The 12,308-nt window shown below is 31.9% G+C and overlaps 1 protein-coding gene across 1 annotated transcript; it reads left to right on the forward strand.

Moving 5' to 3' along the window:
- The first annotated feature begins 697 nt into the window (after window positions 1-697).
- Window positions 698-9,028, forward strand: LOC123654993 (arylsulfatase J-like). The gene is made up of 7 exons (XM_045590844.1): window positions 698-739; window positions 2,026-2,185; window positions 6,343-6,569; window positions 6,851-6,956; window positions 7,157-7,309; window positions 7,523-8,185; window positions 8,253-9,028. The coding sequence occupies exons 1-7, from the start codon at window positions 698-700 to the stop codon at window positions 8,453-8,455; spliced, it is 1,554 nt and encodes a 517-aa protein (XP_045446800.1). The 3' UTR covers window positions 8,456-9,028.
- The last annotated feature ends 3,280 nt before the right edge of the window (window positions 9,029-12,308 follow it).

The raw sequence follows: 12,308 nt of genomic DNA on the forward strand, positions 1-12,308 counted from the left end.
TATTATCATAATAAAGGTCTGCGTGTAGTAAGCTTTATACATCATCGGTCTTACTTATAAACGTTTCTTAATTTTTAATCAATTGCTTAGCAACGGATTAGCAAAAACCTCACTTATAAACACTATTTAGCGTTAAGAAGTCGTTAAGTAGTGTTTAAATAGCCGTCAAATTTAAACACTGCCGAGGCATAGTTTAACTCCTGCTAAGCGGCAAGATGGCGGATTTCACATAAATCAGCTGTTATATTGTGACGTTTGATCTACTTACTTGCGTGTGTTTGTTAGAAAAAAAAATTATCATTCTTTGTTTGTTTCTTAACTAAGTAACAACTAATCAACGTTTATAAGTAAACAAAAGTTAAACATGGATTTGTAGCTTAAGAGCGGTTTAACTAAGCGGTGGCTAAGTATTGCTTAGCGAGATTTTTATAAGTAAGACCGTAAATGTTTAATCAGTACGTTTAAACGTGACATATGCACGTAACGATACGGTCGTTTGCGTTGTGTTATGTGAATCTGTTACATTAGTTATATATTAACATGTATTTGTATTGTTAAATCAAAATATAATATTTGTTTTTAAAGATGATTATACAAACCAAGTGAATTATTTGGCGATTCCAATGACGTATCGTTCATGATGTTTGAATTTAATAAATTGTTATTTTTTATTTTATTAACCTGCGTTCCAGGTAAAATGCACCGCCCTAATGTTGTTATGATAATTGCCGACGACATGGTAAGTTGTTTTATATTTTATGAAATTATTTGTCAAATTTTTTAATACAATATTTACAAATTTATTTTAAAGTATTATAGCAATAAAACATATAAAATAAATTCTTTTAAGTTCATTCTGGTTTTTTTTACTAAAATTAGTAAATAAATTTTTTGCTAAAATATTAAAGGGATACTTTATTTAAAAAGTAAATATTCTACTTTCTATGCGATTAATGCGATCATAATATATATATTATAGTATTTATATCCCAATGTTTTAGTTCTTGTGCTTTAAACCACACGACTGAAGTAAAACTTTCTATTCTCATTAACTAATATCTCCCTCTCATCTTCCGTTTGCCCCGCCCAGTCACACTTTTACACATTAAGATAGATGTACTTACATTTGGACCACGACATATTTGTATAGGTAACATATTATATATTTATATTTATATCCACAAGATTATTTCAAGAAAAACATTAACGAATAATTAACTACAAACATTAACGTTATTGTGATGACTAAAATGTAAACCTAAGTGTCTGATTTCACAAAGTATAAATATCCTTTCTATTTTTATTTCTTTGAAGTTAATATTGAAAATTTTCTAATAGCTATACTTAGGATATTATGCGGTATATGTAGGACTTACTATGTGTTGGCATTGCTATTTTTATGTAATGAAAAAATAATATCATACAACATCCCAATATTTTACTTCATATTTGAAAAAAATATATAAAAACGTAACACTAAAAATAAACACCTAATCAAATACGTACCTATAACAGGTATGTAAATTGCGTAGTTTTTCCAGACGCGCTGCTTCTACAACATTTTTTACAGTGTATTTTTGGAAATTTTGATTTTAACTCAGTCAAATACATAGAATAGTTTGACTAATAACTACGTTTCTTCAAATGGTGGGTTCTGTATGTGTTACATATTACGTTCCACATGTAAAATCCGACTCTTTTTTACAAGCTTTAATTTAAAATTTACTGTTTAAAGAGACGAGCTACTTTGATAGACTCGAAAATTTCGGCCATTCATTTTTACTTTTAAAAATTTTCAATACAGCGAAAACTTCTTAAACTTTTAACGCTAAAAAAAATCGGAATGTAGCTTAATGCTGACACTAGTGCCAGGAATGGCAACAATATTTTTTAGTACGGAAACGTTAAAACTGTTTAAAGCTTTTATTTCGGATTAAAAAAAAGGCGTATTGCTTATTCAAAATAATTGAAATAAACTCACACGCAAAATTAACAAAATAAGAAAGAATTCAATTTGCATTGCAGGGTTGGGACGACGTTAGTTTCCACGGATCAAATCAAATTCTGACTCCGAACATAGACCTCCTGGCGTACACTAGAGTGGCTTTAGAACGCTATTACAGTCATTCCATATGCACGCCGTCGCGCGCAGCTCTTCTCACTGGGAAGTTCGCTCACGTCACAGGTGAGAAGCACTTTTCAACATAAAGTGCATGGGTATTCTGAAACTAAACTCGATTGTCACTTTCATCCACCTTTCCCTAAGGTAAGTTTTATACATCCAATTGCCTTATTCGTGGTAGTGGTAATTAGGTTTTACAAAGTTTGTGTAAGTCAGACCGTCATTTATACGCGTTCCGTATACGCATCCTTTAAATAAGTTTTTTCAAGTAAGATTTTTTTAGTAATTGGATTATAAATTGAGTAATTTAAAAAAATTGTGTTGTATATTATAAGCGAAATTCCTAACTTTTATATTTTTAACCGACTTCCAAAAAAGGAGGAGGTTCTCAATTCGACTGTATTTTTTTTTTTTTTTTTTTTTTTTTTTTTTTTTTATGTATGTTACATCAGAACTTTTGACCAGGTAGACCGATTTCGACAAATTTTGTTTTAATCGAAAGGTGGTGTGTGCCGATTGGTCCCATTTAAATTTATTTGAGATCTAACAACTACTTTTCGAGTTATATCTAATAATGCGTTTTTACTTGACGCTTTTTTCGTCGACCTACGTTGTATTATACCACATAACTTTCTACTGGGTGTACCGATTTTGATAATTCTTTTTTTGTTGGAAAGGGGATATCCCTAGCTTGGTACCATGATAAGGAAACCAGGATCTGATGATGGGATCCCAGAGAAATCGAGAGAAACTCTTGAAAATCCGCAATAACTTTTTACTGGGTGTATCGATTTTGATAATTTTTACTTTAATCGAAAGCTGATGTTTATCATGTGGTCACATATAAATTTTATCGAGATCTGATAACTACTTTTTGATTAATCTTTGGTAACGCGTATTTACTTGACATTATTTTCGTCACCTTACGTTGTATTATACCTCATAACTTTTTACTGGGTGCACCGATTTTGACGTTTCTTATATAAATTAAAAGCTACTATTCGTCACGTGGTCCCATTCAAATTTAATTGAGATTTGATTCGTAATTTGTGAGTTATATCTAATATTGCGTATTTACTTGACGGTTTTTTCGTCACCCTACGTTGTATTATACGTTATATCTTTTTACTGGGTACACTGATTTTGATCTTTTTTGTATAAATCAAAAGCTAATACTTGTCATGTCGTCCGTTTTAAATATGATTGAGATATAATGAGCAATTTTTGAGTAATCTTTGATGACACGTATGTATGACGATGTTAAGACGATTGTGGTCATGTTCAATACTTTGCCACAACGCCATCTATCAAAATGTCATGAAATTACTTCGTTCACTATCGATCAAATTACAATATTCCACTAGAGTAGAGAGTAGCAGTTTATTCGTTATAAATATATTTGAGCTTTTAATTTTTGAGTTATCGCTAATACTGGGTATTTACTTGGCTATTTTACGTCGACCAACGTTATATTAACCTCATTACTATTTTACTGGGTGGACCGATATCGATGATTCTTTTTTTAATCGATAGGTGGTGCTTGTCATGTGGTCCCATTTAAATATAATTGAGATTTGACTCGAACTTTTTGAGCTATATCTGATATGGCGTATTTACTTGACTGTTTTTGGAGTTTTCTCCTTAAGAATCGATTTTCATTTAAGGCCCCGGAATGAAAAAATTGAACAGTAAAATCTACTGAACGAATGACCTTGTTAGAGATGGCGTTCAGACGTTTTCTAATAACGCAATTAGGTTCCGATAGATGGCGTTATTGCATTCATTTATTTACAATTTGATATAGTAATAATATATTTCTTAGCATGGGCGTACCCAGGGGGGGGCAAGGAGGGGCAGCTGCCCCCCCCTGGATTTCGTTAACCTCCCTACTAACTATCTACTATTGAAGAAATTACTACAGCTTTGAACCTTGAGCTGCGTTTACCTAGAACAGCAAGCCGTCAACAAAATAGGGCAAATCAACCAGCTGCTTCCCTTAGCCAATACTTTCGTCGCTCGTTATACGTGCCTTATTTGGATTCGTTATCATCTTCAATAGAGGCGAGTTTTGGCAAAGACCATTCGCCAGCTTTTACTCTTTCATTGTTGCACCCTGCATAATTAAAATTACAGCTTCAAAATTACAAAAATGTATGGAGGAAGTATCCGAATTATATGAATTAGAAGGGATCACATCTGAAGCCGAACTATGGCGCACTTTTTGGATAAATAAGCAGAAGCAGGACTTTGAAACTATTGAAACAACAGAGTTAATACAAGTAGCAGAATCTTTTTACTCGAAGGTGAAGACAGCCTTAGAAATTTTACTGGCAATGCCTTATTCTACTGCTACAATTGAAAGGTCATTCAGCACACTCAGACTCGTAAAAACGTGGCTGAGATCGACTTTGGTCGAACCCAGATTAAATGGGCTTTGTATGCTCAGTGTACATAGAAAGTTTGTTAACGCTATGGGCGATTCTTTCACAGAAGACGTCATAAACCGATTTGCTGAAGACCCTCGAAAGTTACTGTTAAAATAGCTATATAATTATTAGAATTTAAATAAATAATTACCTATTTTAGCTTATGTTTATTTATTTGACTAGGTGCTTATACAAGTAAAATTTGATTTGCCCCACCCTGGCCCAGAACCTGGGTACGCCCATGTTTCTTAGACTAGTAAGCCTTTTTGTGCCTATTTAGACAGTTGATCTGAAGGGGTAAACTCCAGTCGTGCATCGGAGCTGTGTGAAAACATGAACATTACATATTTTTAATAAAAAAGACATAAACCGTAATTCAATATAAATCCGCTTCAACTAAAAAACCCGCCGTAATAAGCGATGTCAGCGCTTCGCGCGAATCGACGACGGGCCTTTTATGAAATTTCTGCCTACAATCGCTAACAAAATGTTAGAAATAACAGTAGAACATTATATAATTCTACAATTTTATAATGTCGCGTTATATGGAATACGAACAAAGTATTACTATTTTTTCGTCGATCTACGTTGTATTACTCTTCGATGTAATTGAAGTCGGTTTTTTTTTCGTTTGCGAGCAAACACAATTATTTATAACAATGAGGTGAGGCTTAACAGATCATGCAAAATTTCTTATGATTTTTTTAGTTATCTTTAATTATTTATATTTTTATAGTAATACACACTAATTCTAATATGTACGATTTTATTTTTGTGTTACGCACACATTAGGAATTCTATACATTTTTGAATATCATATTAAAAACAGTAATTCTAACTTATGTTTTATTAAATTTAACATTATATATTTTTTACTTTTTACCTTGTATTCTATTTCAGAAATATTTATTAAAATATTTTATTTTGAAGGCCATAGATTTAATTAAACGTAAATCTAAAGCTAATCTAAAGCTAATATATCGAGATTCGGATAGCATGAATATTTTTAAATCAAAATTAAAAGAACACGTTTATACAATGTAATTGTAAATATGTATTTCGATTAGGCGCTCCAGAGGTAAAAATTGTTATATCATATAGTAATATTGTATCTCATTATAAGTGAACGTTGTGTTTTTACGAAAAATAAATTTTTTAAACCTAAATAATAACGCAATAAACGTCAAAAAGTATATTGTAATGAAATTGGATCGGAAACAGCCCTATGTTACCGTCAAAACTCGTTTTAGTTAGAATACATTTTAATTAGTTCAAACTAGTTTATACTAAATACATTTGTTTATAACAAGAATATATTAAATAAGAAATAAAAATGAAAAAAGTTATATACAAGTATTAATACTATGGCCAGATATTATACCGGTTTATGATAGGGTAATCGTATAATAGGGTAAGCGAAAAAGAAACTTTATCATGACTGCCACAATCTTGGTTTTAGTAATTAAATGTCACTTTCTTCTCGATCGTAATTTACGATTCGTAAAGCATGTCATCGATTTGATGTCTTGACCGAATTATACGACGGTGCTACTATCGTTCGGATACTTCAACAAGCATCATTTTTCGACCATATTAATGAGTGTTTCCGACCTATAAATAAATTGTGTTTTTTCTCAAACAAAAGAAAGAAAAAAAACGATTTCAATTACATCGACAAGTGTAAGTCTATGTGATGTATGTAGGTATATGTATCCAAGTTCTAAATTTCTATACGAACAAAGTTGCGAGCAACGTTAGTTTAAATTTTTATAAAAAATAATCAACAATTTACAGGAATGCAAGGCTATCCCTTAACAAATGGCGAAGATAGAGCCTTACCAATAACCGAGAAAACGTTACCCCAATATTTCAAGGAAGTCGGCTATAGCACGCATTTGGTCGGTAAATGGCATGTTGGTCAATCTCGCGTCGAATATTTGCCAACATCTCGAGGTTTTGACTCTCATTTCGGCCACCGAGGCGGTTATATCGATTACTATGAGTACACGTTATTTGAAACGGTACGTTATGGGATTCCTGATATGTTTTTGTATTAAAGAAGAAAAGTAATTTTAATTTACACTTTTTTTTTTAATATTTAGAAAGTTTTGATAAAAATCAATTAGGGAAAAGTATAAAGTTTCTTTAGATACGACGATAATGTTTCATGTTATTAAATTATTTGGTAATTTGAAATTTTAATATTATTAATACTTTAATATCTGTAAAATTATGTTTCACTTTGAATATGGTTTGATAAATTATTTCAGTAGGTACAAAACATGTTTTCTTTATTCGGCAGTGGAGCATCGGGGAAGTTTCAGGGTTTGATCTATATCGAAATTTAACACCGGCTTGGGATGTTGAAGGATATATAACCGATGTATATACCGAAGAAGCTAAATCGAGTAATGTATTATAATTTAATCTCTTATCGCTCATTACTAATATTTTATAACTTTTTTTATGGTTGATTATCAAAGCTTTAAATAGAATTATCTTATTATATTTATTATTTTTTAATTCAGAAATACAAAATTAAGTTAAAGTATGTTTAAATAAAATTAGAAATGGAGTCTTTTCTTTTAATTCAAATTGTAATTTTCAGTAATAAACGCACACGATGTTTCGAGGCCGCTGTTTCTAATGGTGGCTCATAATGCTCCGCATTCTGGAAACGAGGAAGCTTCTTTACAAGCACCCCCTGAACTCGTTCGAACTTTCCGCTATATTGAACTACCTCAGCGTCGGTACTACGCTGGTAATGCTTTATTTTATTTGTAAGGAAGGCTTTTTTTATTTCCATAAAACTGGGCATAAAATTATCCGGTCAGTTATATCTATTCTATTTAACAAGTCCTAATTGAATTAGTTTTTCCGTAATGTATTTTTCTGGTGTAGTAAAAGATAAACATATAGAATAAGGATTGACTTTAGAATAAAATGCATAGTATAATTTAACTTTGTTTTGCAGCAATGGTAAAAAAACTCGATGATAGTGTTGGAGATATTGTTAAAACTTTAGCAGAAAAAGGTATATTGGATAATACTATAATAGTGTTCATATCTGACAACGGTGGGATTACGTCAGGGATGTCAGCTAATAATGCAATAAATTATCCCCTAAGAGGTCTAAAATTTACTCCATTCGAAGGAGGAATACGAGTTAATGGATTAGTGTGGAGCAAAAATTTAACCCAAAGAGAACATTTGTGGAAAGGTTACATGCATGTTTCTGATTGGTTGCCAACACTTTCGAGTGCTGTTGGTCTTGAGCCTCCATCAAATATCGATGGCGTTGATTTATGGAACAGTATTGTATCGAATAAGGAATCTAAAAGAAATGTCATATTCGAAATCAATGATTATACGGGTTATATGACTATAATAAGTGATGACTACAAGTTAGTTACTGGTATCGTTCCCACGGATTACAGTAACCATCAGGGTGATAAGCTTAGAGATATAATTGGAACTAGGCCGTCATATGAAAAGGCTATTATGAATAGTGCACTGTATACCGTTTTGTCCGATAGTGGAATTCCGTTTCAAATGAGTGATACAAAACTTAGAGATGAAATAAAAGTTTCTTGTAATTCAAACAAATTGAAGACTGAAATTTGTTACCCGACAAATGGTGAGAGAAATTTTATTTAGTTGAATGTTCGTATTGTTTAGAGTCTAACTCATTTTTCTTGTTCAAGGTACTTGGTGCTTATTTAATATAAAGGAAGATCCTTGTGAATTTATAGAATTATCGTCTAAACATCCAGACATTGCCGAAAAATTATTTTTAAGACTTCAAAAAGAAATGACGCGTTTGATACCTCGAAAAAAATCTGTTGAAACGGATTTGTCCGCAGCGCCTAGATTGCATAATTATGCATGGGATGTTTGGTGTACATGAAAACGATAATTATTTAAATAATAATTAAGAAGTTTAATACTACTATCATGTGACTACGGTCAGCGCTTACCACTACAGATTAGTATATATATGTAGCTAGCTACTTACCACTAAGTGGGCCGTACGATGTTTGCCGATCTAGTCGTATAAAAATATACACAGATAAATGAAATATCCATGTCTAATGTCTATGGTCTATTTTTATTATTTTTCTTTAGGTACTGAATGTTAAATAAGGGTTTGTATATAAATAAATATGTTTCGCTATTTTTGATAAAAAAAAATTGCAGCAAAAACCTTTACAGTGCATTTAAAACTGTTAATGTAATATCTTAAAATTACGTCCGAAAGAGTAGAAATGTATCAGTGAATTGTAAAAATAAAATAATTAATTACCTGTAAGGGATATCGAAAATTACGTCACAACTTAAAGGGGAAGGGCAAGGGAGGAGACGTTCAACATTTTGTAACATCACATTTTAAAATATTATCAATTCTTATCTCATTGTAAGTATTAAGACACGATATTTCAACTACATAGGTACTAATTAACAATTAAATAAAATAACTAAAGTTTAAATGGTTTCATTGGCGAATCGACATTAATTTATATGCAAATAAAAGTCATGTTAAAACTGATGTGCGAAATTGCCAAATATGTGCGTCACACTAGGTTGGTTGGTAGAAGGGGCCTCAAACATGTGATCAGCTGTGACAAGGAGGGGTCAAAAATTGTGACATTTGTTAGACGTAATTTATGAATGGATCTAATCATCATACGATTTTTTAAAAGTTTATTTTGAATATTTAGTGTTAAATCTTAGAATACTGGTGACATGACGGACGTCTGATGTAGTGGTGCGTGACCCTATGCCCAGCGGTGGGATTTTACAGGCTGAATCAGTCAGCATCTGCAATACAATATTAAGATGTTTTTATTAGTTCAACCATACATTGATATAATTGAGTAGATTACCACTTTTCGTAAAGAAAATTATATAAATTAATAATTTACATTATTGTAATTAATAAATTCTATAGAAATAAAATAGTCTCAAATTCGAATGCCTTGGCGATAGAAAAAGGCAATAAAAATGAAACAAGGAAAGTACTTTTGATGACACAACTAAAAAATTTAAATATCAAGACGTATATTAAAGTTTTCAGAACTTATTAATAGCCAAAAATTTATCTTTTATATCACAATCCGTAAATCGACTTAAGAAAATAATTTGAGCGGAAAATTCTTTTGAATTATTATTATATATATTCTTTATTGCACTAAGTAAATTTTACACAAGTCATTATAATATAGGAAGTTGGCAAGGGCGAGTTTATCTCTAAAAGAGATATCTTCCAGTCAACCCATGGCAGTGAGAGATAATATGAACTCGGGGCAAAGTAGTGCAGGAATAGAATAATAATAATAATAATAATAAAACATATAAAATACATACACTACACATACATAATCATATATAAACATACATAGATATATCTACATACATACATACATCCACATACATATACATACATAAAACATAAATATAATACATATATACATTTCATACATCTGTACTGATTTTGGAAAGCAGATAGTTCTTAAGATAGTGTTTAAAAGTGGACAGCGATGAGCTTTCTTGAAAATTAATTGAATTATTACACCTAATTCACCTGATAGATATTTTAGGAATGAAAAAAAAGAAATACTTACTTAAAATATATTATAACTAGCGACCCGCCCCGGCTTCGCACGGGTGCAATGCTGATACTAAATATACTACAGAATGTCTTTATTTATAGTATGAAGCTAGCTTATAGCATGGTTATTAACATAATAACAACATTCAAATATGCGTCGTTAGATTACACGTTGTTAAAGAATGTGTTGAACAAATAAAGGTTTACTGCTCGTTCCCCGTAGGTGATAGCGTGATAATTAGTAGCCTATATGTTGACCCGACTTCTTAATAATATCCGTGCTAAATTTGAAGTAAATCCATGCAGTACTTTTTGAGTTTATCCCGGACATACATACAGACAAACAGACAAAAATTCTAAAAACTATATTTTTGGCTTCTTTATCGATTGTAGATCACACCCCAAGCATTCTTTTAAAAAAATATTCAATGTACAGTTTTGATTTTCCTACCATTTTATTATATGTATAATATAGATGAAACAACTTCTTCGAATTTTAATTCGATTTATTAAATTATTTAAATGCTCGACGTTTCGGATCCTTTACAGCAATCATGGTCAGGAGAGGACTGAGGGGTCAGACGTTCTATCGATACAAAGTTATTCGAAACTACCCTGTGTTGCATCAATATTTTATCCTCTCTACGCAGAAGGTGCTTTGCGAAAGTAGTTTCATTATAATAAGTGAAATTCGCGTAAACATTAGAAAACAATATTCAAATATATTGTTGAAATTATTCAATTACCCGACTTAGTTATCCTTTCTAAAATATATATTACTGAATAATATGGACTCGTTGATTGTTTTTAAATAGTTAGTAATTTCGAATCAATTAAATATCGTATTGTATATATTTATTTCATGGTATGTTAAATGTAATATGTTGTCTTATAACAGTAATTCTAAACTGCTTTAAATACCTATTTGAATAGTATTTAGCCTTGTATTAGTGTGCGAAAGTGTCACACTTTCACTATCACTTCAGTCTATGGCAGTCCACTGCTGGACATAGGCCTCCCCAAGTTCGCGCCAGACATCCCGGTTTTCCGCAATCCTCATCCAGCCTACACCGGCAATCTTACGTAGATCGTTGGTCCAACGGGCCGGAGGACGTCCCACACTACGTTCGCCAAGACGCGGTCTCCACTTCAGAACCCGTCTACTCCAACGGCCATCGGTCCTGCGACACACCAGCCCACTGCCACTTCAACTTGCTAATTCTGCGAATTCTGCGTGCGAAAGTGTAAATATGTAAATAAACTTTTCGATTTAGATAATTCAACGTCTTTTTTAGTATGTACGATTTTATTTTTGTGTTACCCCCCACATTCGACATTAGGAATTCTAAACATTTTTGAATATCATATCAAAAATTGACCGCTCCAGCGGGATTCGAACCCGCGTCTCCGACTGACCGTGTCGGCGCTCTAGCCAATTAAGCTATGGAACGATGTACCCGCTAAAGCGAAATTTTTGATATGATGATTTTTATTTTCGGTTTAAGCGAACCGTGGCGCCGTCTATAGTGAGTTCTTTACAGAGACCCGTAACTATTCAAAGTTTCATATTACAATGAAAATCTTTGACAGAAGACGACACCATGCTATTTTTTTAATATGTACGATTTTATTTTTGTGTTACCCCCACATTAGGAATTCTTAACAATGCGCTTTCAATGCTTCTGTTATTGCAGGCGTCTACCTATAGGTGCGGTAACCGGTTGCCGACTTAGTCGTATGAAAAAAAAAAACGTAGTTTGTCGAATTTTCATTATTTTTGACAATATAGTCTCTGTTTATCGCCGTGGTGAATATTGATTGTTGGTATGTCTTTAGTGACACTGTATTAAGGCAAGATGATTGACGTAAATATCATCAAGATAAGACAACGCGCTTTCTTTATACAACGCCATATACGAGCAGAGATATCAAATGTACTAAACACATAATTACGTGGGCATTTCTCTGTAAAATATTCCCCTAGTTACTTTTTTTCATAGGTTCATATATATTTATTATCACTGGGAAAACTTAAAAATCATACGAAGCGCTACGTCAAGATGAAGATTAATTGTATTAAATGTTATTCAGTCAGTTTATAAAAAAAGATATATATAGAGGACTCGTGTAAAATTAATATTAGTTTTTTAAC

This window comes from Melitaea cinxia, chromosome 7, assembly GCF_905220565.1.
Source record: "Melitaea cinxia chromosome 7, ilMelCinx1.1, whole genome shotgun sequence".
NCBI lineage: Eukaryota > Metazoa > Arthropoda > Insecta > Lepidoptera > Nymphalidae > Melitaea > Melitaea cinxia.